Source organism: Euprymna scolopes, chromosome 36 (assembly GCF_053919585.1).
Source record: "Euprymna scolopes isolate OS-2025 chromosome 36, ASM5391958v1, whole genome shotgun sequence".
Classification (NCBI taxonomy): Eukaryota; Metazoa; Mollusca; class Cephalopoda; order Sepiida; family Sepiolidae; genus Euprymna; species Euprymna scolopes.
In genome coordinates this window covers 5,627,252-5,654,611 of record NC_136517.1, presented here as the reverse complement: position 1 = coordinate 5,654,611, position 27,360 = coordinate 5,627,252, and the positions used below count along the sequence as shown (strand labels likewise).

Below are 27,360 nucleotides of genomic sequence, written 5' to 3'. Positions count from 1 at the left end.
TAAAATAAATATGAGAATAAAAATAGTTTTATTTAAAGATATTTATAAAGGAAAAAGCATAAAATATTTTGTCAATATATTAAATTATATGAAAGACATTCTGGCAAAAAATATATAAACAAAATTTTGTATCAAATGTTTAAAGGTAAAATTTGAAAACCTCTGATGGCAAAGTCATTAATGCTTTTTTTTTAATTGCATTTTCACCCCAAACAAGACACATTGCCACTTTGATCTGGGGGCTACTATTAGGGACACAAGCTACAGGGATACTATGTGGGGAGTTGGGCAGAAAGACGTCAGTTCACGTTACACTTGAACTTCTGCATGTCAGTACAGTTGGGGAAGCAGGAACTCGGTGGGAATTCCAAAGTCTAGCGGTTCTGGGGAAGAAAGTACTGGAGTAGAAGGCTATCTTACATCTAGGGAGCTCAACTGTGAAGGGGTGGGATTTTACTGCTTGTCGGGTTTGTCGGGGGTATTTACGTCGAGGGGGTACAAGTGCTTGCAATTCTTCGCAGCATTCACCGTTAAAATACTTGTAGAACAGGCAGAGAGATGCTACATTTCGTCAATGGGACAGAGGCTGAAGCTTGGATGACAGTTCAGGACCTATCAGGTTGGCGACTCTCTTTTGAACCTTGTCTAGGAGTAAGAGACTAGTAGCAGATGCACCGGCCCAAATATGACAACAATACTCTATACATGGGCGAATGGTGGCCTTATAGGGATACAGGATACTTTCAGGCGTTAGTAGCTTTCTAGTCGACTACAGCATGGTAGCCTTCAAGTCTAATATAAACAAGTTCTTGTTGAAGCGTCCCCTTAAATAATCAAATTCTACCCAACTTACACCATTAATGATTACTAAACTACCACCTTACATTAACGCATATCCTTGAGTGACTTTCAGGCCTTGATAAGTGGTGACTCTCTTGTAAAAAAAAAAATAAATAACTTTTGGAACGTTCTTTGTATTTGCATATGCATCTTAACTATGTTAAAATTTTAAAAAGAAGAAATAAATTACCTTTCAGGATCGAATTTCTCTGGTTCAGGCCAATACTCTGGATTGTGATGAATGGCGTAAATAGGGATGATTACTTCTGTTTGTCTTGGAAAATACCAGTTGTTTATTGTAATGTCTCTATTAGCTTCTCTGAGGATCCTGAAATAGAAAAAAACAAGAAAAATGGTTTCAATGCGTGCTGATCATGTGAGTTGTCTCTGGGGGAGGACATGTGATTCTTATTCGTTAGACCACTGTATCCAGACCTCTGTTTCATCTCATATGTGATATCTAGTATCTGAAAAGTGGTCAAATATTGACTACTAGAATGGTGCACAGCTATGGGAAGCCTTTGTTTAAGAAGGTTACGTCGGCTAAAACGTTGTGAGAATGAATAATAGTCTAAATAATTTAAACAATCCAAATTATCAATCCTCATCTCAAAAATTCGGAAACAAATAAGAAATAAGGTATCTGGCATTCGAGCTAAGATCCAAGTGTAGTATCTGTTCTGATACTACACTCAAGTTAATTTATCTTTAATCAATGTAGGGGAAACCCTTCTATACTAAAGCAATTTGTATTTTTGCAAGAATGCCCCTTTTTGGGGAGCTGGTTTTTTCTACTCACATTAAAAATTACCTTGTGTCATTTTTGCTTTCGTGGGGAAGCAAATAAATGTCATAATATTATCGATATTAATATAAAAAATGAATAAATTTTACCTCGTTATTATTGGATATTTCCTTAAAGTTTCCGAGATACACTGCTCAAGGTAGGGCAGTTTCTGAACATTCTCATAATCAGCAGGTTCCTGAAAATAGGATAACAACAAACATTCATGAGACGCATTTATTCAATCTGTACATTTAGTGATAAAAAATGTAAATGATAATAATATTAATATGAGGGTCATTCCAAAACTAAAGTCTTTGAAATGGGTAGTCAGATATGGCAAAGCTTCTAGGAAATACCAAGGATGAAAGATGTGATAATATGGTCCAACAAAAACCATAATATAATGAGCAATACACTTACCATAATCGACTCTCTCTCTCTCTCTCTCTCTCTCTCTTTCTCTCTCTCTCTCTCTCTCGTTTTCTTTTATCTCTCTGTTTTGGTTTAGTTTATCAAGGACGGTTTTTTTTTCAGATGTTGCACTGGAATCTTTGTAAAAATGAGGATATTTTTTATGGAAGGGTGTCTACAATGAATCCTAATGTGAAATGTAAAAATTAGAAATTTATAAAAAGGGTTAACCTTCTCGGTTATCTTTTGAGGACTTGTGCCCCCACCCCCAAGGTGGGAAACAATAAAATTAGCATATTGTAGAGCAGAACCAATAGCCAAGTTTCGGAAGAGGCCCCCAAGACCCTATCACCATTAATGCCTATTATTATTTCATAAATAACATAAATATCTACATTGAAATAACAAGAATGAAAGACATCATAATATGGTCTTAACAAAAACCGTAATATAGTGAGCAATGTGCTTGCCATAATTGACACTCTTTCTCTCTTTCTATCTCTCTATTTTCTTTTATCTTTCTTCTGATTTATTTTGTTGAGAGCGTTTTTCCAAGTGTTACACTGGAATCTTTATAATTTGTGGAAGTGTGTCTACAGTTAACCCTAATGTGAAATGCAAAAATTGGAAACTTATAAAAAGGGGTACACTTCCTCTCGATTATCCTTGGAGGATTTGTGGCCCTAATGTTGGGAAACTTTAAAAATTGTCACATTGTGAAGAGGAGCCAACATCCAAGTTTTGGAGAGCTTCCCACCCCTACTGCAAGACCCTATCACCATAACTGCTTATAGTTATTATATAAATAACATATCAACATCAGGAACAATAGTCGAAAGCTAAAAAATAGAAACAATTCTGTTGTTTTTATTAAAAAGAAATAGAATGTTACGTACATCTCCTAATACATCTTTGATTTCATCTTGTATCTTTTTCTGAATATCAGGATTTAAAGCCAGACTGTGGACCATGAACGATAACGTGGAAGCTGTTGTTTCGTAACCAGCCAAAAAGAAAATTAAACATTGGGCAACAATTTCTTGGTCAGTAAGTTCTGAGGAAGATAAAGAAGATAACATTTATAAGTTTTTCCAAAATACATATATTTGTAATGTAATACAAGCTCTCCCATGAAAAATGTAGATGCATTAAATATATGTTATATTGTAGTCAGAATAAATTAATTGTAACATGGTGAATAGTTTGGAAAAAAAAACTTTATTTTCTAAAAGTGGTCTGTGTTGATAATTGTTTTAAAACGACTGTAATTTAAACAATTAAATAGAGCGACAAACACTTTAAAATGATATATAAGTAAAGGTCTTATTTGAAAATACATGATTTGAAATCAAAATTAAAATTCCGCTAGAACAAGGATGGAATACTGTTGCCATATCTGGGCAGGAGCTACTAAAAACAGCCTATTCTGCCTTGACAGAGTACAAAATAGACTTCGTGGCTTAGTTGGGGATGCCCTTTTCTCTACCCTGCAACCTCTCTCCCACAGAAGAGACGTTGCGAGCATATCCTTGTTTTATTGTTGTTTCCATGGCAGGTGCTCGTCTGAACTCCAATCTCTGGTCCCCCCTCGCCAATCTTTCACGAAAAATACCCGTCTAGCTGAATCCACTGTGAAAAATTTCCCCCACTCTATATCTGTGCCTAAATCAAAACGCGGATTCCATGAACAAAGCTTCTTTCTTAGAACTGCACGCCTGTGGAACTCTGTTCCGTCTGCCTGCTTCCCACCGGACTACAACTTGGATGTCTTCAAGTCCAACATTAACAAATTCCTAATGAACCGCCTCCTTAAGTAAACACTTCATCAAATCTCCACACTAACGTAATGTACTTGCAATAACCCTTATCCCTGAGTGGCTTCCGGGCCTTGATAAGTGGTGATCACTGTGTAAAAAAACCCCAAAAAAACTTTCTTTTCAACCTAATAGATGTGGGTAAGTTGGCTAGTGATATATTAACTTATACATGTTAGCAATTAAATGCACTGTAGATGAACGGTCAGTAAAATCCAGTATCATAAGAACAAAAGTCTTTGAAATTAATAGTTGGCTATGACAAAGTGTCTCAAGAAGTCATGGATGAATTACTAAAGATAAAAAACGCAATGAATATCGTTGAACGAATACAGCAATGTGTTTAGCATAATTAACTTTCTATATATATTTGCCATTCCATCTCTCTTTCTTGTCTATGTTGCGATCCCAACTCTTGAAGGAGGACAGCCAGAATTAATTGTAACATAATCGATTAGTAGTTTGAATAAAAAAAAAACCTTCATTGTCTATAAAAAAAAAAAAAAGGGTCTGTGTTGCAAATGATTATGTTTTTAAGGAAGTAAAAAATTATACGACAGATTTTAGTTATGCACTCATGGGTATTACATAATTGGCTCTAAAATTTCAAAGACTCTGAAGATTTTGAAGACATTTATTTTCATGATAATTATTATAGAAATCCAAAGAAATGATTGAAAATTAAAAAAAGATTAAAAAAAAATTTTTTTTAAAAAGATAGAAATCGAATAAGAAAGTGATTACATCAAAATTGATAAATTTACTTCTTTTTTTTAAAATTGGCATTTTCTGATTTGTATTTTCTGCTTCTGTTTCAACTGTGCCATTAGTTTCTTCTGAAGAATTGGGTTCTTGCTGTGTATCGATCATCATTTGGAGCAAATCAGTGTTCTCCTGATAATTAAAAGAAAATATTTACTTGAAAAAAAATAAATAAAAGCAAAGAAATTGGAATCTTAAGAAAATCTCTATCATCCTAGTAATTATAGGAGCAACATGATTCATGAAAAAGAATTTCAAAAACGACCTGGCAAATATACTCAGTCAACCAAGTGCAAAAAAGATTCAATCAATTGCACTAAAAGGGACAGTTAGAATCTTAAAAAAATCTCTCGATTGGAATATATGGAATAACGAGTGAAAGTTTGGCATCTGGTAAGAGGCCTCATCTCCAGCTTAAACAAAATGATGAGAAAATTGAAAAATAAAAAGAGAAACAATAGTACTTTACAATCACACCACCATGACAAATGAAAACAGCAGTTTACTATGTTTTTTTTTAATTATAATCTAAAAAACATAGTACATTTTGATAACAAATACGAAAGGTTTTTTATTTTTACTTAAATTGAAACAAAAATTTTTTTGATTGACTGAAACCAAAACTTAAAATATATAAATAGATTTTTTATTTGTATTTAAAATCTTTATACTTGAATTAAAAAAATTCTTCTTTTTTGATTGACCAAAACTAAATTTAAAATATATTTGGTTTAAAAACTCTCCCCCACTTCCTTCCCTTGTGTTGTTTGATATTTATTGCATCTTTTAAGTGTTCACAAAATGATTAACCAGTGTGTACAATGATGAGATTGTGTTTGATCCCCACATTGTGTTTTTCTCAATTCCCGTCCACTGCACAGATGGAATTCACTAGTCGTGTTTCAGTGCTGACGTGGCAGTCAAGTTTTTTATCTTCCTTTGGAGCTGCATTTGTTTTTCAAAAAAGTATAAACTTATTGCAATACCTCACAAGATGGGTACATGATATTCAGGCCCTCTTGGAGTTTTTAATTTTTTTTTTTAATTTTTTTTTTTTTTATACATGTCTACCACCAACAAGGCACATTGCTACTTGAATGTAAGAGGCTGTTATTTTTCTCAATCCCCATAGTTCGTCCACTACACTGACGGCATTCACAGGTCGTATTTCAGTGCCAATATGGCAGTCAAGTTTCTATCTTCTTTCTTACAATTGGACCATAAAAGTTGCTTTGGAGATCTATTTGTTTTTTTATAAAGCATTTCGTAATTGTAATTTGTAAACTCTAAAAGTCATGACGCATTCTCATAACAATTAAATGTTTTTAATTATTTTTGGTATTTAAAATCTTTATACTTGAATTAAAAAATGTTTTTTGTTTTAAGTTTCCACAAAATGATTAATTTGTGCACCATGATGGAGTTGTTTCTGATCTCCATGTTGTGTTTGTCTCAATCTCCACAGTTTGTCCACTTCATCAACAGAATTCACTCTGTGTTTCAGTGTTGATGCAGCAGTTAAGTTTACTGTCTCCTAGGAATGAAGCTTACATGACTAAAGTTTTGGGTTCAGAAAAGAATTCCAAAAGTTTCAATCTCTACAGTTCATGCACTTCATCAACGGAATTCACTGGTTGTGTTCCCTCATCTCCATCTCCTTCTCAACAACTGCTTTTACAACCATTATTTAAAATAATTCAGTTTTTGGGTTTGTATTACTGTACACATAGATTCGAAAAAGTTGTCAAAAAACAAATATATAACAAATAAATGTTACCAAAGGCAAGATAAGTTACTTTTCTACCTAACTGGATATATTTTTTGTGTTTTTATTCAGTGTAACATGTTTATTCAGCTCGAAAAACATGCAATGTTTACCGATGTATTGGAAAATTCAAAATGGCAGCCGACTGTCTCTCGGAGAGGGTACGTTTGGGAAAAGGTATTATAAATAATAAACTAGACAAAATACTGTTAGAAAACAACCGAATACATGTCAACTTATGTCACGGTAACATATATTGAGCGAATTTCTAACAGTATTTTGTCTAGTTTATTATTTATAATACCTTTTCCCAAACGTACCCTCTCCGAGAGACAGTCGGCTGCCATTTTGAATTTTCCAATACATCGGTAAACATTGCATGTTTTTCGAACTGAATAAACATGTTACACTGAATAAAAACACAAAAAATATATCCAGTTTGGTAGAAAAGTAATTTATCTTGCCTTTGATAACATTTATTTGTTATATATTTGTTTTTTGACAACTTTTTCGAATCTATGTGTACAGTAATACAAACCCCAGTTTTTTTAAAGTTAATTTCCTATGTGGAAGGGGGGGGGGGTATAAAAATCATCAACATTTATTCATATTTTAATAATCAGCATCATTTTCTGTCATGTGAAAACAATTTAAATAATAGAAGATAATGAATACTCACGGTATCATTGTCTTTTTTCCTGTCACCCAAAAGAAGCCAACAAAAGTCAACAAGGAATTTCCTTGGCATATACAAGTAGTTATAGAAGAAAAAACTCATTAATTTGAAGAGAGGAGAACAGATATCTGAAAAAAATGAAAAAAGATTATCAAGATGTTAAAATTCATTTCGTAAAAAGTTTAAGAAATTTTCTTTTTTATGTTTTCTTGCACGCATCTTGGAATCTGTCGGCCAGTCATAGAGTTTGGAATAGATTTTGATTGAAACGTTCAGAATGAACAGTTGTTTGAGATTTCATATTTTAGATTACATATTTTGAGTTTTAATAAAAACATGTAGTTTTTTTTTTATATTTCTGAATTTTTGAGATGACAGAAAGATTCCCAAGTTCGACAAGATACACCTGAATATATCAAACAAAATGTGAAAATAACACTGAAGGTGAGGAGAATCCAAATACAAAAGTAGTTTTTTTTTCATTTAAGATTTTCAAGTTTTATGAAATATTGAATCAAAGATGGCAGACGACCATTTTGAAATAAACCAGGATTTTGTCAGATTTGTCTTTTGCCAACTTAAAACTGAGCCAATAGAGAGCAATATTCGGAATCTCAATGAATGTCGGGACTTTACCTGTCCGATGTGAAAAGAATCCACCTTCAATAAGCCTCTGTTGCAATATTTTTTTTTTGTGGTTAAAGAAAGTTGGAAGGTTCTACTTATAGACTCTGGTGATAGGAACTAACCAATCAAATGGAGTCACATTCTGCTAGCAACCAATCAGAAACCAGAATTGCTCTCTAAAAATATTGAATCTTTTAGCATTTCTGTACATAATTTTTTCATGTCCACAAGAGAAAGATCTTTTGCTCTTTGCCTGCAAAATTTTAAAGTGTCATACAGAACAGCTACCCACCGAAAACTCTTTATCTCCAAGACTTCTACATGGCTACCTATCAGAAATTCTTCTGAAATTAAACATGGTTTTCAATTCAAGAACCTTGTGTTAATGTAGACATTGGTTACCTCCCTTGCTTCAGTTACATGGTTACCTCCCTTGCTTGTGGTGATATAAATAGAAGTCGGCCATCTTGGTTTAGTCAGCTCGTTCGTACAGTTTAGACAGACTACAAGTGTCTCAACAAATGGTAGCAGAGATATCCCTCTGTGTGCGACAAAACGAAAAAAAAAAAAAAAAAAAAAAAAAAAAAAATTTTTTTTTTTTTTGTACAGCTTGTCTGTAGCACTAGACAGATCGGATATCGGATATGGCAACTTCGAACAAACAACCTCCATTGTTGGAGGGGGAGGATGTTTACGAGAACTGGAAACAAGACGTTGAAATGTGGTCGTTGTTCACGGATCTTTCTGAGGAAAAAAAAGGGCCAGCAGTGTTTTTGACGCTACCACCGAATATTAGAGAATGTGTCCGTGAATTGCCAACAAGTGACATCGGCGGACGAGATGGCTTGAAGATCTTAATAAAGAAACTGGATGACATATATTTAAAGGATGAACACACGCGCGCTTACATGACTTTTAAGGAATTTTACACTTATAAAAGATCGTCAGGTACCAGTATAAATGACTTTCTTGTTCGTTATGAGTTTTTGTACCAAAGATTAAAAAAATTCTACATTATTCTACCGGAAGGAGTGCAAGCTTTTCTTGTTTTGAACGCGGTTAACATATCGGAAGAGAACGAAAAATTAGCGCGGACAACGTGTTCTGTTTTGACGTATCAAAACATGAAGGAATCGATAAAGAAAGTATTTGGTGACATTTATCGTGATGAAAATGTACCGGCAGTGAAATCAGAGCCCGAAATCGTCAACTATAATTATTCTAAACCGGGTAACAACAAAAGGCGTTTTCGTCGAGGACAATCTAATCCATGTGACCGAAGTGGAAACGTGTTGTTGTGTTACAAATGTCAGTCTCCGAACCATCTAATTAGAGAGTGTCCTAGAAATACGCCCAGGTTTACGGAAGCGACAGAACAAATACACATTACATTGTTCATTCAAGAAAATATTTATTTGAACAGTACAAATGAAAAAATCTCAAATCTTGTAAAGGAAACATTTGGAATGGCAGTCTTGGATTCTGCTTGTACTCGCACACTGGCTGGCGAAGTGTGGCTTGATGTTTATTTAGATACTTTAAATGAAAGTGACCTGCAACTAGTGAAGTATACGAACTCAGACCGGAGTTTTTGTTTTGGTGATGGAGTGGCTGTCACAGCAATTAAAGTTGCTAAATTTCCGGTTACACTCGGAGGTATAAGAGTTTATATCGAAGCAGATATTGTGAAAAACGACTTGCCTCTTCTATTAAGTCACAAATCAATGAAGACAGCAGGAATAGTGCTAGATTTCCGGAAAGATATGTGCTGGATTTTTGATAAATGTATTGAACTAAAGACCACAACTTCAGGGCACTATTGTCTCCCCTTAACAAATAAGTTGTTGGATCATAGTGGTACTAAGAACATTGTATTACATGTTCAGAATTTTGGTCAGTGTTCTTTCACAGAAAAAAAAAAAAAAGCAGAAAAACTTCATCGGCAGTTTGCTCATGCCTCGAAGGAAAAACTTGTTTCCTTGGTTAAAAAAAGTGGCAAATTCAATGACAAGGAATTTATAAAGGCGATTGAGGAGGTTTGTGAAAACTGTCAAATTTGCCTTAGATTTAAAAAAGCTCCACCGCGACCGGTTGTGGGATTGCCTCTTGGCAATAGATTTAATCACACAGTTTGCATGGATTTGAAAGAGTTCATCCACAATGAGGTGTGGATACTACATCTCATTGATGCCGCTACCAGGTATTCAGCGGCAACATTGATCAAAACAAAGAAGAAGGAGGAGATCATCAAAAACATCTTTATGATGTGGATTACCTATTTCGGATCTCCTGTTCGTTTTCTGAGTGATAATGGGGGTGAATTCAACAATGAACACTATAGACAGATGAATGAAAAACTCAACATAGAGACCTGTACTACTGCCGCAGAAAGTCCATTCAGCAACGGTACTGTAGAACGTCATAATTTGATAGTTGCTGAGGCAATGAAAAAAACAATTGACGATGAGAAGTGTGAACCTGAAATTGCCTTGGCATGGGCTATTTGTGCAAAAAATGCCCTCCTCAATTACTCTGGACACAGTCCAAATGAACTTGTATTCGGTTTCAATGTAAATACACCCTCAATTCTGACAGACCAGTTACCTGCTATGGAGTCCTCTACTACAAGTGACATGGTGAGAAAAAATTTAAATGCTCTCCATAGTGCAAGGAGAAACTTTTTGGAAGCTGAGTCCAGTGAGAGAATTAGGAGAGCTCTCAGGTCTAATGTCAGAACTTATGCTGATGAAGATTATGCTACCGGAGACCAAATCTATTATCGGAGGCAGGGTTTTAAAGGATGGCATGGTCCAGCAAAAGTGTTAGGCAGAGAAGGCCAGTTTGTCTTAATCAGACATGGCGGAGCATTTTATAGGATGCATCCGTGCCAATTGATGAAAGTGAATAAAAACAACGAAAAAAGAACAAAAAAAGCTGAAATGCTGGGAAACACTACAGAAGGGAAGAATGAATACCTTTCAGTTGAGGAGGAGGAGTTGCAGAATGAAGTGGTAGAAAGTGAAGATATAGACAGAGAAGAAGTTGTTGATAGTTCTACCAGTTTAAGAGATAAGACTGAAAAACCTGGCCGAAATAAGACCATAACTTATAAAATAAATGGAAGTGGGGAGTGGAAGAAAGGAAAGGTTATGTCAGTACAGCCTAAATCAACTGGCAAATATAGTCATTGGATCAATATAGAACCTGAGGATGAAAACGAGGATCAAGTTTGTATCAACTGGAATCATATTGATCATTGGAGAGAAGTGCCCCAATATACTGAACAGGAAAATGTAGTCCTGCTCACCGCTGAACAAGAGCAGTCGAAAGCTGTAATGGATGCCAAGCATAAAGAAATAAAAAACATGAACACCTATGAAGTATTTGAATGTGTGCCATACACAGGTCAAAAAACAATATCCACAAGATGGGTGATTACTGAAAAATTCAAGGATAATCAGAAAACAATGAAAGCTCGCCTTGTAGCACGAGGCTATGAAGAAAATAGTAATCTGAAAACGGACTCCCCAACATGTAGCCGTGAAGCTATGCGAATGGTCATGCTAACCGCATCAATAAAGAATTGGATGCTGCAGACCATAGATTTTACCTCAGCCTTTTTGCAAGGTGGTATTTTAGAGAGAGATGTGTACCTGAGGCCACCATCTGATGTTTGTCCTAAATCTCAAGTGTGGAAATTAAAAAGATGCATCTATGGATTGAATGATGCTCCACGGGCATGGTACAAGAGAGTTACTCAGGCTTTGATTGAATTAAAAGGAGTAGCAAGTGCTTATGATAATGCATTGTTTTTGTGGCATGATATTAAAGGAAATTTGACTGGAATTCTTGCTATGCACGTGGATGATTTTGTTTTCTGTGGAAACACAGAGTTTGAAAGGGATGTGATTGCAACATTGAAAGAAAAATTTAAGGTGGGATCTCATGAAAGTGGAACATTCAAATATGTTGGACTGAATGTTAATCAACAGGAAAATGGGATCACTGTAGAACAAGATCTATATGTATCTTCCATATCTCCAATAGAAATAAGCAAAGGGAGGATACTGAGGAAAAATGATGAACTGAATGAAGAAGAAAAGCATGAGTTGAAGAGACTTGCAGGTCAGATGATGTGGGTTTCAACTCAAACACGCCCTGATATAGCTTTTGATGTGTGTAAAATGAGCAACACTGGAAAGCATCCCAAAGTAAAAGCCTTATTTGAGGCGAATAAAGCCTTATCAAAATTGAAATCCAAGAAGGGTTCTATAACATTTCCAAAATTGGGAAAGCCCTCAGATTTACACATTTTGTGTTATACTGATGCCTCTTATGCCAGTCTGGAAGATGGATCTTCACAGGGTGGTTTTGTTGTCTTTATTGGAGGAAGTACTGACAAAATGGCCCCCATGTGTTGGGCGTCAAAGAAATTGGACAGAGTGACAAAAAGCCCATTGGCCTCAGAGACTCTTGCTCTGAATGAGGGAGCTGATGCTGGTGTTTTGACTGCGGTTATGATACAAGAGGTATTTCAGTTATCTAAATTGCCAGACGTTCTCTGCAAGACAGATAATGCATCACTTGTGGAGACATTGAATTCCAACAATCTGGTAAGCGATCGACGATTGAGAATAGATGTAGCAAGGCTGAAGGAAATGAAGAGTAGAGGAGAGATACAGATAGAATGGATCAAGGGTTGTGATCAGGTCTCTGATTGTTTGACCAAGGCAGGAGCTTCGTCTGAGCTTCTAAGGGACTTGTTAAATCAGAAATAAATTATTCACTTGAGGACAGCAGCAATGTTAATGTAGACATTGGTTACCTCACTTGCTTCAGTTACATGGTTACCTCCCTTGCTTGTGGTGATATAAATAGGAGTCGGCCATCTTGGTTTAGTCAGTTCGTTCGTACAGTTTAGACAGACTACAAGTGTCTCAACACCTTGTATCTCTAAATTGCAAAGAATTATCTGCAGCTAAAGAACTTGTATTATTTGAATTATTCGGACTACTATTCTCATCCTGGGAGTTATTTGCACAATGTTCTGGCTGATGTGTGTTCTATGGGAGGAGCCAATTCAACCCATTCTGGGTAAATGTCACATCAAGTCTGAAGAGACACAGTAGTTAAATACTAGTCTGTAGTTTCCTGCATAGCGAACACATGCACACAATGCACAATACTTTCAGTGTGAGACATATACGGTTATCGCCCCTTATTTTCAGCAGTTGCCTGTTTCAGCCCAGGTGGTGATATTAACTTCCTCTTCCATCTCTCTCCCTCACTCTTTCTTTCTCTCTCTCTCTTTCTTTTTCCTGTGGCACACAACACTGATGAATGTGCCTCACGCGTTCCGAGTTTGGTTACACATGCAAACCAACACGGTAATGAAAGAACTACTGTGACCAATACAGCCTTATAGAAGTAAGCTAAATATTGCAAAAATTGTGAACAACTAAATGGTACAATCACTGAATTAACTCTGTAACCACATTAAACAAAATATGTTAATCTCAGTCCACTCATGATCGTAAGGATCAACAAACGTGCACGTACACACATATTGGTCTTATACATTTTCTACTAAAAGGTACTGTCCGTATAAAAATGTATAAATATTTTTTATTCATTTTAAATACAGTCTACAGTTGTAAATAAATTAACTCAATATCTATTTTCATTAATTTATGTTGTCGAATGTGCAAATGTTACCACAAGTCAACAATGTGAAGAAAATGACCATACAACGCGACCCTGTCTTTTCTACTAACCTTAACCCAACGCAGCTTAAAAGATTTCAGAGTTTAATAATATGAAAGAATGTCTAAAGTAGTAGTTCCCAACCTGTGAGTTGTGCCCCCAAATGGGGTCATGATTCACAGGTTGTGATAATAAGTATTTAATAATATGAAGGACTGTGTAAAGTAATATGGAAACTGTTGTATAAGAACACGTTTTGAATGCACAAAAAAAAAAATAAAATAAAATAAACAAAAAAAATAAATAAAAAAAAAATGTCAAGAAGAACCAAAAATAGTTATGAGTGAGAGAAGAGTAAAACTCACAATTTACCATAAACAAAATATTTAGCCTGTTCGTCTGAAAGATTTTTCTGGCATTTTTGGCAAAGATGTTTTCCGAATCATTTTGTGAATCAACTTTGATTCCAAATGAAGTTGAAGCAATCACGTCCATCGTATAACCTCCAAATAATCTGAAATAAATTAAAAAGATTTGTAATAGCAATAGCATTATCGTATTTGGTTTAACATCATGCGCATTTTTTTTACGGATTATCATAAAAAAAAAATCACTTAGTTGAAAAAATTATTTATGCAATGTTTATGTTAATTTCTTTCGATTTATAAAACGTATACAGCTAAAAAAAAAAAATCATTTAAACTTACGTGAGATTCGAACTTGGGTATTGCCATCATAAAACTACAAGGTCGATCTGGCTGAAATTTTATATGGACATAAGGTGCAGCAAACTAAGTATTATGGTATCAGTTCGATACATCATTAGGGAGTAATAGGGATTTATAATGATTAGTATTTAAGTTCCACTTTTCATGGAAACTACTGAGCCGATTTGGCTGAAATTCTGTATGGACTCTTGTGATGATAAGATGCAGCGAATTAAGTATTATGGCATATTTGATAGCATGTATAAACATTTCTATGAAAGGTCAATAGAAAAAATGTCACATGTCAGCATAGGGCTTGGGTTAGACTGTTTGAATCAGGAAACTAGAGTTTGCAAAGCCAGTGAAATATAAAAGTTAGATATCCCAAACAAGTAGCATCCTAATTGAAATTACACCCTCTGTGTCTCTTTTTCTAACCCTAACCCTCTGTGTCTCTTTTTCTCTTTCTTGCTCTCTTATTATCGATTGTCTTAGAATAATTTGCATAATCGATCAAATTTATATTATATTTGTCTTTGTTTGTTTATCTGACTGATCTGTCTTAAATTTTGCATGGACCTTTGTTAGAATCAGGTACAGCAAACAAAGCATTGGACTATGCATTCAATGCACAATTAGTAATGTGTACTCTTACTATTCCTTTGTCAACAAATCACACATTTCTATTTGTGCATGAGAAAACTCTCAAAGCACCATACATTTTTAATAGTATATACATTTTAATATAGAAAGGTTACCTACCGAAACATTATTTTTCACTGTATTATTTTTTACTTACCTATTGCATTTAGGTTATTTTGCTTACTATTCAGCTAAAACTTGAAAAATACATAGCAAACACCCACAAAAGTTGGTATTTCTTATGTCAATTGATGAACAACCTTCCTAAGGATGGCATTAATAGTTTCTGGAAATTTAGTTGGATTATAGTAGGCTAACACATACTTCCTAACTTCTGGCGTGGCTGCTACTGGAAGCAATGATAAGGCAAATCAGTTCCTTCGCTTTTTTCTCTCACGCCAATATCTCCTCTTTTTTATAACGTTTTTCCGATTGTTCTTTTTCATTATTTAACTAGTGGGGGGTGCTCGGCGTTGCCCGAGTGTTTGGAGGTGCATGTTGAGTACAAAAATAAAAAAAAAGTGGTAGTAGGCAGGCAGTCTCAAACTCGAAGGTGGAAAAAAAGTTAAAGAAAACCTGACGTCTTACCCCTATGCCATGACGCAACCGGAAGTGTATAGCATTCAAATTTAAAGTCATCAATCTAAAAGATGACTTGCAGAAATAGCGTTGCTTTTAAACCTCCCACGAAGGTCGTTTTTAATGTGGGGGGTAAAAATAGCTTCTCCCAAAAAGGGAGCATTCTGACAGTATCCAAATAAATAGTAATTGTCTCAGTATGAAGGGTTTCCCCTACATTGACCAAAGACCAATTACAGAACAGATACTACCCAGCCTGAAGGCCAGGCATTTGTGCTTGTTTCGATTAGTTTTGCTTTATTTATAAAAAAAAGACAAACAAACATTCGAAACAAGGGAATTTTTTAAAACTCAATCAAAAATAGATAGAGACGATGTCTGTTTGCAAATCTAAGATATTATGCTCTCGGAAGTATTAGAAAACTTCTGGAATGTAACCAACACAAGAACCCCGATGAAAAAACCCTTTTGTGAACATGTACAAACGTGCGCACCCATTTTGCCTTTTCTAGATTAGATAATCATTGAAAAGTTTTTTCAGTCTTATTTTAGTTAAGAATTATGGAAATTAGTTTTATTTTGTTTAAAGAATTATTGAAAAAAAAATTTAAATCTTTTAAAACTTTCAGAACTGGAAACATTTTTATATGATGTTTGAAATTTTGTTATTTTAATGTCAATAATTTCATTTGTTATTTTAATGTCAATAATTTCATTTGTTATTTTGATTTCAATAATTTTATGTTTATATTTTCATGAACATATATATATTATATAAATTCAAATAAAAACTTATTTTTTAAATTAAAAAAATATATTTTTATAATTTCATAAATATATTTCTTATAAAATTTCAAATAAAATGTTTTACTTTTTTATTTGTTATTAAAAGTGCAAAAAAAACTAATTGTGTTATTTTTTATGTGTGTTTTTGTTAATTTTTATTGCATACTTTTCAGTGATGTCAGTTTCTTACATTTTATTTCAATAAATCGTTTCACAATAGAAATGCTGAAGAGCAATAAAAGTGAAGGAACTGATTTGCCTTGTCACCGCTTCCGGTAGCACTAAGCCAAAAGTTAGGAAGCACGTTAGCTTACTTTTACATTTAGTTGAAATCAGATCTGAAATTGTAATGCCATTTCTATACAAATAACAAAAGCCGTTCAAAGTGGCCAAAGATGCAAATATCAACAGGTGGGAGGTGATGGTGATTAAGTGGTTAATAACACTGACTTATAACTTAGATGTGCCAAGTTCAAATTCAGTTAATTCCACAGAAACACTTTCACTTTGGGATGTTGGCAACCTTCACATGATACGAGGTATTTTCAATAAGTTTTCGGACTTTTTTGTATAGGCATTTAAAATTATCATAGACTCTTGATAATTAAGTATGTTATTGCTATACATCTTTAGAGATGACTGACCAATTTTTATGATTTCAGGTCCAAATGAACAGCTACAGCAGGAATTGGAATACACCCTACTAAAGCCTGATTATAACAGCTGGTGAATTTCAAAAATGCAATCTGGACGTTTAGAAGAACGATATGCAATAAAATTCTGTTTTAAACTTGCAACAATGCAACAGAAACGTATAGAATGCTTCAGACTGCTTTTGGACCATCCTGCATGAATCGAGCATCAGTTTGTGAGTGGCATAAGAGATTCAAGAAAGGCAGAGAGTCTGTGAGAAATTATGAGAAGTATGGGAGGAGTAAGAAAGTCAGAAGATCAGAATTGATTGGCCAAATAAAGAATTTCATGGATAGGGACCGTCGTGCATCTATAGAGACAATAAGTGCACAGTTTGATGTCAGCGTGGGAACTGTACATAATTATTCACAAGGAATTGAAGATTCAGAAGATTTATACAAAGTTTGTCCGAAGGTTGTTCACAGAAGTTCACAGACTATTTAACCAAGATGGATATCAAAACAATTCCTCACATCCCTATAGTCAACACCTTGCTCCCTATGGTTTTTATTATTGTCTAAGTTCAAGGAAAATCTTAGAGGCTCTTGTTATGAGACAATTGAGGAGATGAAAGAGGCTGTGACAAGGGTCATTGACATGCTCATACAAGAGGATTTCCATAGGGCCTTCCAGAAGTTGCTGGAACGGTACAACAAGTGTATTGCAGCTGGAGGAGATTACTTCAAGGAATTTAATTCCAAATTTTCACTTATGTATATATATTTTTTAATGATTATTATTAACTATTATTTATAATGAACTAGCCTAGGCGCCCACGTTGCGCAAGTGTTTGGAGGTGTGTGCTGAGCAAAAAAAAAAAAAAGTGGTAGTAGGCAGGCAGGCTTGAACCCATGATGCAAAGGCAGAATAGAAAGTGAAAGAAAATCTGACGTCTTACCGCTACTCCATGACACGACCGGAAGTTTAAAGCATTCAAATTTAATATAGTCAAGATGACTTGCAGAAATGACATTGCTTCCAAACCTCTCACAAAAAAAAAAATTAGACACTAGGTCATTTTTAATGTGGGGGGGGGGGGGACCAGCCCCCCCCCCCAAAAGGGGGCACTCCGGCAGTATCCAAATAAATAGTAATTGTCTCACTATGAAGGGTTTTTCCTACATTGACCAAGGACCAATTACAGAACAGATACTACCCAGCCCGAAGGCCAGGCAGTTGTGTTCCAATAAGTTTCGCTTTATTTATACGAAAAAGACAAACAAACAATGTCCATTTGCGAATGCGAGATATTACAATCTGGGAAGTATGTGAAAACGTCTTGTGGAATCTAATCGACGCAAAAAGGCTTTCGTGGACAAACACAAACGCTTGTGCCCATTTTGCCCTTTATATAATAGAAGTCTAGCTTGGGTGCCCGGTGTTTCCCGGGTGTTTGGAGGTATGTGTTCAGCAAAATAAAAAAGTGATAGTAGGCAGACAGGCTCAAACCCGTATCGCAAAAGAGGAAAAGGACGTGAAAATAAAGTGACGTCTTTTCCATTGTAGCCGTCGCCAAACTGGAAGTGGCAAAGGTTTAAATTAAGGCTAGTCAATCGAAAAGAGGGAATGACTTTCGAAAACATTGGCGAAAACAGCAACCCCTCCTTGTAGAAAAGTGCCCAGTTGAGGGTGAAGGAATTAATGTTTTTTGCCAATTTTTTTATATTTGTCGTCCGAAGGGTCGAGCTTCAAAATAATACCAATCTCGTGAAAATCCGTTGCCGTTGTCGAAAGTTTTAGGCATACATACATACATAGTATATGCACTGCTATTTTACATGTCTACATAGTATATGCACTGCTATTTTACATGCATACATACATACATACATACATACATACATACATACATACATGCATGTATGTATGTATGTATGTATGTATGCATGCATGCATACATACATACATACATACATACATATATCATGTTATTTTCAGTCTTTCAGTCGTTTTACTCTTCACTGTTCGTCTGCCTATAATTTTTGCTTCATCTTCTACGCATAGATGATTTCCCTTCTCTCATCATGTTGTCAGTTGATGCAATGGATATGAGTACATCTGCATGATTGTAATTGGCTGAATTAGCTATAAATACTGGCTTAAGAGAGATGTTGAAAGGTACGCAGGCTTCGTGCTAGGAACACCCGCTTCGACACTTGTATGACGACTTACTAAATTTATTACTCAAACTGAAGCAAGACGGCTCAGCTACTTCAACGATATATATCCCTTTCGTGGTGTCATATTATGGCTTTTCGATATTCTTCTCACATTACTTTCAATTATATAAAGATGAATTACATCTGTAATTTACATCTGTAATTCACATCTGTAATTTACATTTGCCACTGAAAAGGAACATGGCTTCCACTCAAAAAATATTAGTATTTTCAAAGATTGGCAAGGGGGGACCAGAGATTGGAGCTCAGATGAGCACCTGCCATGGAAATAACGATAAAACAAAGATAGTCTCGCAACGTCTCTTCTATGGGAGAGAGGTTGCAGGGAAGAAAAAAGGGCATCCCCCACTAAGCCACGAAGTCTATTTTGTACTCTGTCAAGGCAGGATAGGCTGTTTTTAGCAGCTCCTGCCCAGATATGGCAGCAGTATTCCATTCTTGGACGTACTTGGCTTTTATATAGATAGAGAATTACATCAGCAGTGAGATATCTTCTGGAGTGGTAGAAGGATCCCACCATCTTTCCAGCGACCTTGGAAACAGACTTGATGTATGTGTTCCATTTCAGATCAGGAGTAAAGGTCAAGCCCAGAAGCTTGTCAAAACATCGGGCTTCTCCTAGACAGGAGCCATCCATTTCAATTGATGCCAGATGGGGATCAGAGCGTTGATGATGTAAAGATAGAAGCTTGGTTTTAGATGCATTAAAAGTGGCCAGTTGATGATGTAAAGATAGGAGTTTGGTTTTAGATGCAATTATGTTAAGAAGCATAAAGATGAATTACATCTGTAATTTGTTTCTCTAATTCGCATCTGTAATTTACTTCTGTAATTCACTTCTGTAATTCACTTCTGTAATTTACTTCTGTAATTCACTTCTGTAATTTACTTCTGTAATTTACTTCTGTAATTTATTTCTGTAATTCACTTCTGTAATTTACTTCTGTAATTTACATCTTTAATTCACATTTGCTACTGAAAAGGAACATGGCCTCCACTCAAAAAATATTAGTATTTTCAAAGAAATAAATTGAATAAAAAAAATTCTATTAATAACATGCACCAATGTTCAACAAAAGAAAAATGCCAAACAGAATCAAATATCGATTTGTCCACTGCATTGCTATATAGGTCTAAGTTTGAAAATCCAACAGACTTAAGTTTATATATTAGATAAGAATTGGATACTTACAACGTTATGTTTACTTCTTCACCAGATTCTGCATACGCCTCACACTTTTTCTCTAAGTTCGAAATTGCCATGCGGATAAGAGGTATCATCTGTAATTAACATAGTTTTATGATCTTTAACGAAAAAGGAAAGAAAATGTTGGCAAATTTAGTAATTGCATCAGTAATGCTACCACACGAAAGAGATATGGGTTTTTTGGAGGTTAATCTGGCACGGAAGGGAATCGATTGGAAAATCTAAATTTTTCGAAACCCGCTCACTCTTAGACAGGGTTCAAAAAGAGCCCCCAACCTAATAAGTCCCGCACTAGCAATCAAACTTCAACCTCTGTCCCATCGATGAAATGTTGCATCTCTGTACCTGTTTTACAAGTATTTTAATGGAATGTGCTCTGATGAACACAAAACACTTAACAAGTAAATACCCTAAACTAACCAGACAAGCAGCAAAATCTCACCCCTACACTGTAGAGATCCCTAGATGCTGGTAAGCCTTCTACTCTCATAGTTTCTTCTCTCAAACTGCTAGACTTTGGAATTCCCTCCAAGGTCTCTGTTTCCCTAACTGTACTGACATTCAAGTGTAATGTGAACAGACATCTCGCTGCTCAACTCCCTACACAGTGTCCCTGTAAATTTGGTCCCAAATAGTAGCCCCTTACAACAAAGTAGCACTGTGCCTTGTTTGGGATGAAAAAATAGTAAAACAAAAAAAAACATATCTGTATTCAAGTCTTTCTTAGTGATCCTTCTGGGCCCAAACACATACTTACCCCACGCAATCTTTTGGCAGTAAAGTTTGGGGTTAGCATAGTCCGCAAGAATTTCCAGTGTGCATCCCGAGCGTTAAGTACCATTAAAGAGGTTATCTGATCCCCCGGCAAAAGTTTCTGAAAAGAAAATATTACAATAATGCAGAGTTACGTCATATTTCTCCAAAATTTTGAGGATCATCAGTTAATTATGTATTACATGTATTTATCTTTCACACATTGTTACACCCTCCCCACTTTCTTTTTCTTTCAATTACTTTATTGTAAACTAGCAAGACTTGTGTACCAGCGTTCCCATTGGAAGTATGACACAAAGCTAGAACAGAATCGTTAAAGGACCTATCCCTGAAAACAAATTAAACTACGGCTGTCAGCCCTGGATATTAGCGGGCACTAGCAGCTATGGTCAAAATGAAATCATCTGACTTCCACTGCCAGTCATTATCTAGCAGTCGCAGCTAGCAGAATGTGACCCAACCTTTTTTTTGGGGGGGGCAGCACCCTTAAAAGCTGAAATTGGCACTGGATTGAAGCTTTTGGTGTGAAAGTTCTCCCAGACAGCAGCGGATGACCTGACGAGAATTAATATATGAAATACGAAAGCAAGTTAAAATTTAATGATGACCCATCACTTGCTGATTGCAGGTGTAGGAAATTGCGAGAACAACACCAGTTATGTTTTGTCTTCATCTAAGGCCAGATGTGGGGATTGACCTCTAAGTCGTGTGAACAATATGATTCATACAATTCTTTTGAGAAAGATCCATAATCAATATGCAGGGATATGTTGGCTGATTAACCAACCAGAGAAAGCCCCATTGAGAGATGAAGCAAAATGATTGGCCAAAAGAGAGACCCAACATCCCTCACACCCCACAACATCCACAACTATTTAAGCCATTGTGCAAGCAAATTTTGCCAGTCAGTTTTGAATTTTTGAAGTCGCCAAGCTGAGTTTGTCATGCTTCCCCCTACCTGCTGCCTGTCACCGCCTGTCAACTGGGGAAAAATTGGAAATTTCGAGAAACTGTGAAAAGAATTATCAAAAACTTATAAAAAGAAATTGTAAAAAATTTTTTGAACTGAATAATTAGATTAGGAAAAAAAAAAACAACAATTTTTGTCTCTTGTTGCCTGAGTTATTAACTTTTCAGCGAACGACCAGCACTACTTTATTCAAGAAGTGAGTAAGAGAACACTGGACCACTGTTGAAGACTGACCGTGTGTGAACCAAAGGAAAGGGTCACATTTCGTTTCATAACAAGGACAGATCACACTTGGTCCCGGGACCGAGTCAAAGGTCATTTCACATTGATAGCCATGACAAGGATTTGACCCCATGGGTGGTAGCGTAATGACAGAAGCCACTAGCTTCAATTATCAGCACTGGAGGTTACTAGCTGATTTAGGGTGATTACTTGCAGGTACTGGTGGGTACTCACTGCCTTTACAACTAGCAACCACTGGTCAGTGTCAGCGTCCATTGAACTGGTCTGTACCAAAATCGTCTATCTTTATCTTCCGGGTATGGACGCCTGTGGTGGGCACTGATGGTCACTGATGGTTACTGGAGGTTAATGCTGTTTTGAGGTGGTTAATTGCATTTACTGGTAGACATTGACTGCTTTTCCAACTATCATTGTTGTTTCCTAGCATTCACTGTTGACCATGCCCAGTATCAGCTTCTATTGGACTGCTCTGTAATTAAATTGTCTGTCTTCAATCGCAAGCACTGGCAGTCATTGGCGTTTTTAAATGGTCACTTGCATTTGATTATTGTTCACTATTAATCATGACCAGTGTTGAGCCCCATTTCACTGTTCACTTTGAAATGAAATTGCCTGTCTTCAATTGTTGGGTATTGCCATTGAATGGCAGGCACTATTATCCATGGTGTTCACTGCTCTTTTAAGTTGGCTACTGTGACTTCATGACACTGACAGGTGCTGGCAGGCAATGACAGGTACTGCGGTTTCAAGTAGATTACTGCTGTTTAGGTGGTGACAGCTGCTTTGATGTGGTTACTTGCGATTATTGGCGTTTACTCACAGTAAACACTGGGTGTCTTAACAACTGTTGTTCACTCAGTCAGCCATGAACACCTTTCTGGCAACTGCGCTGACTCCGATCATATTGGCTTGTTGTTGGATTTTGTCTGCAACACCAAAAGGGGGACCTGGGTAACTGGGCAAACCTAGGTTCCCTTATCATCCGCCCAGGCCTTAATCCAGAGAGCCAATTCCAGCTTTGAACTATATCGCCACAGCAGATGCTGTTTTGCACCAGACTAGATGCATTCCATTGTTTTATTCAGCAGAAGGTTTCCATCCAAATAAAACTGTAAAAGCATTTTTGTTCTTTAGCATAAGCACAAAAAACAGTATGATCAAGTTGTTAGGTGAAAGTACAGAATAGCATGAAAAGCTGTTGCGTGACTGATTTTGTATCTGCATTTTTTTTTCATTTATAGATTTATGTGATAAAAGGTAGAATAAAATAGGAAAAGTTTGAATAAGAATTTTTAGTTTGATTAAACTATTCGAAAGTTTGTTTTTATGTAGGTCAATTGTAAGAAAGTAGATCTGGTTAGGTTCAATTTCTGTAGAAGCACGTCCATCCTTTTTAATCTATTCTGAAAATGACTACTTGTACAAAATTTGAAGTAAAATCTTTGTTTTTAAATGTAAACAAATCGTCATTGAAGTTTAGGTTTATTTTGAAAAAAAGTCGATCTTGTTAGTTGTCTGTCATTAGATGACGACATTTTGTTTATTGTAATGTTCCTAATCCTGGACAATATACCAAATTACCTGCTGATAAGATGTTGTGATTGCATCACGCTGTTGCATTATTGAATGTATATATAATTTTCTAGTTTGCACTTTTCAAATGCTTGTGAAATTATATGTACACCTGACAATTCTTTTGTTATTGATTTTGAGGACAACAACAGACAAATTTTGTCAACATACAAGTTTATTTGCATATTCACTATTAGCCATTGACAAGAGAGAGACGGAACAGAATATAATAACTGTGTTTAGTAGTAAGGATGTGTGTGTGTGTGTGTGTGTGTGTGTGTGTGTGTGTGTGTGTGTGTGTGTGTGTTAGGCGACGGCAGAATTTGTCACTCACACTGGACGACGGTCAGCTCTGTTTATGTTATCCGTGTCTTATAAAGATTTAAGTTTTCTTTATTTTACGTTACGTAATTCTAACTCTCCAACCTGGATTGTAAGCCTCTCTTTCTTTTCAGTGATAATTACAATTCAGGTTATTTTTATGGGACACAAGAATGTAGATCAAAATCCATCTGGAATGTGCATGTGTGCACACCTCCGATTTTATCAATTTCGCCACAGTTCAATCTTCAACAACGCGAGTCTGAATTATTTTTAGAATGCCAACCCACTCACAGATGGATGTCCAATCAAATTAATCTTTTCGTTTTGTGTGTGGGTGAGCGTAGGAGTAAAAGGCCATGTGCAAATGGTGATTATTAAAATCAAGTTAGTTTGAGATTACGTTTCAAACAGCGAGGACGTCTGTTACAAGATATTAAGTGGAAGCAAAGATTTCACTTCATAAAAACGAATTTTAAATTATCTGATGAGCAGTAATCATCTCACTCTAAACCAACCATTTGTTAAGCAGAAATGAAGATGCTGCTTTATAAAAGTCAGACCAAAGAAGTGACAGACAGCCATCAGAAAACAACGTTTGGAGGTCCTTTAACACATACACTCACAGCACAACTGGTTTGAACATGAAGTATGGGGCTGTGTTTTCTCTTGTGAGTGTGCGTGGTTTTATTTTATTCTCACACTTGTAAGCCAGTATTCACTCCTTTGATAGTTGTTAGTGGTAGATTTAAATAAATGGGATACTTAATTATATGGGAGTATTAGTTATATTATTCGTACATATACGTATATCCACGTGGCATATACATAGAAACATACATAGAAATATTGACACAAAACGAACATGATGATTGCAACGTCTTGTCAGACGAGTGCCACTCCCTCAGACATTTAAAATCCATGAGCCCAAATACCTGAGAGAGTATCTATACAAAGATGATGTTACAGAGTCTTAGCTTTGTACGACAGCTAAGTCTCTCTCTCGGTTCAAAATATTGAGATCCAGCAACAAGCAAGAGCAAGATAGCCAGCAACAAATTAAACTGCAGACCACCTTAATGCGGGTAATGGTCTTCCGCTTTATGGTTTTTTAAATCAGAGATTTGCTTCTCCTAGAAAGGTTGCCTTCACCACGGCTTACGGGAGCCCTCTCCACCCCAATACACATATACACACACGCAAATATACACGGTGCTAGTTGGCCGTTGACCCAGAAAAAGAGTTCATTCGCCCTTTGGAAGGTCTTGTTTTTAATCCTTCAGGGAGACTAGCCGCCCTCCTCACCAAACAAGTCTAGTGGGGGAACCAGTTTAGTCGCCGGTGACCCGACCATGAGGCAGGTAGTACTGGGTTACATGGTACCAGCAGCATATGACATGACCTGACAAACGAACATACATGTATATATACATGTGTATACCCACATACAACCAAACATCATATACACATACATATATATATATATATATATATATAAATCAATTCATACGACATACATATACACACATGCAACAGCATATGCATGTGCAGACAAACATACACATATACGAAAATATACAAATATACTGCATGCAGATATTCTATCGTTTTATTAAAGTTATGGATTTTAATATACTTAGTGGTTGTATCAAATCAATTATTAATTTGTATCCTAATAAGTTAATACATTAACGTTTATTAAATAATAGTTATTATAACTTTTAGTATATTTAGATATATACACACAAACACACATATAGATTACATACATATATACAAAAACACCCATATGTTCGTATATATCTTGTGTTATGAACACCATTTATCTACCTAAGCATCTATGTATATATTTTTATTTTTTATCATTTTATTATTATTCATAATTGTTATTATTTACTTATTATTATTTGTTATTTTTTGTTTATTAATGTTTTAATGCATAAAAAGAGTTTATTCTTATCAGATTCTGATATCGAAATTATTTTCAAAGGTTTTCTAAAGAAACTTAAAATACATTTAAAATCATCTGCAATCTTTACTATTCGAAAGTCTTTTCTAAAAAAAAAACGTCTATAGTGTTTTATTTTTAGAAACTTAAATTAATACAACACATATACACATATATATAAACATCAATACACAGGCAAATACATATATACACATGTACACATACAAAACACATATATACATATATATGCTTATTGAGTATTTATATATATGCATATATGTATATATGTGTTTTGTATGTGTATTTGTATATACACATGTATGTATTTAATATTTATATATATATATGTATATGTGTTGTATGGGTAATTGCATATATAGTTTTAGTATGTATAGATTTGGATGTATATGTATTTTTATAATTATAGTTTGTCTCTGCTTTATCGTTATTTTCATGGCAGGTGCTTGACTGAGCTCCAATCTATGGTCCCCCCTCGCCAAACTTTCACAAGAAACATCCTTCTAGCAGAAAACACTATCTATAATTACCCCCACTCTTTGTCTGTGCCTAAACCTAAACGTAGATTCCATGAACAAAGCTTCTTTCTTAGAACTGCACGCCTGTGGATTTGTCTTCTGTTTTCCTGCTTTCCAGCTGACTACAATATGGTTGTGTTCAAGTCTAACGTAAATAAGTTTTTGATGAGCTGTTCCATGTAAGTTTACAAATTTACCAAATTTCCATTACTAACGATTACTATTTTGTCCAATTGTCTACTGTACACTCTTTAAGCCTTATTCTCGAGTGGCCTCTTGGCCTTGATAAGTGGTGATGCCTATGTAAAAAAAAAATGTATATGCAAGTGTAAGCATGAATATTGGTATACTTTGTGGTTTTATATATATGGGTTTGTGTATATGTTGTACAGTTACAGACACACACACACACTCGCGCACAAATAACGAACCATTATTCATTGCAATTTTCCCCGCGCATTTTGCAAACAAATATATTCTCTCAGCAACGGCACAATTTCAAATACGCCCACACACTTTTCTCTAAGCAACAAAAGTGAAAATAACATATTTGGCGGACGTAGCTGAAAGAAGTTCACGTGACACAATAAGCCAATGAAAAAATTAAGAATATAATCTTTTTAACGAATTTTTAAAGTGCCAAAATATCAGCAGAAGCTAATGCTCTCTGGAGCCGGTCTGGGTCTATAAAAAGAGCATTTTGCACCCAAAATGAGTAAGTCGACCTTTTGAGCAGCATGGCGTAGACATCAACGTCGACCCGTCCGCGTTGGACGTTAAACACGCGTACGCCCGACAATTCCTCCACATGGATACG

General features: G+C 35.5%; 1 protein-coding gene across 1 annotated transcript in view; it reads right to left on the bottom strand.

Annotated features, from left to right (window-relative positions):
* LOC145260308 (cytochrome P450 3A8-like) overlaps nt 1-27,360 on the bottom strand; it is a 61,902-nt gene that overhangs the window by 6,722 nt on the left and 27,820 nt on the right. Inside the window, exons 5-12 of the mRNA XM_080118196.1 lie at nt 20,937-21,053; nt 20,165-20,253; nt 13,751-13,899; nt 7,059-7,183; nt 4,617-4,746; nt 2,935-3,092; nt 1,735-1,823; nt 1,031-1,168 (exon numbers count right to left, since the gene is read on the bottom strand). Coding sequence (XP_079974322.1) covers nt 1,031-1,168; nt 1,735-1,823; nt 2,935-3,092; nt 4,617-4,746; nt 7,059-7,183; nt 13,751-13,899; nt 20,165-20,253; nt 20,937-21,053 — 995 coding nt within the window. The remainder of the gene's footprint in view (nt 1-1,030; nt 1,169-1,734; nt 1,824-2,934; nt 3,093-4,616; nt 4,747-7,058; nt 7,184-13,750; nt 13,900-20,164; nt 20,254-20,936; nt 21,054-27,360) is intronic.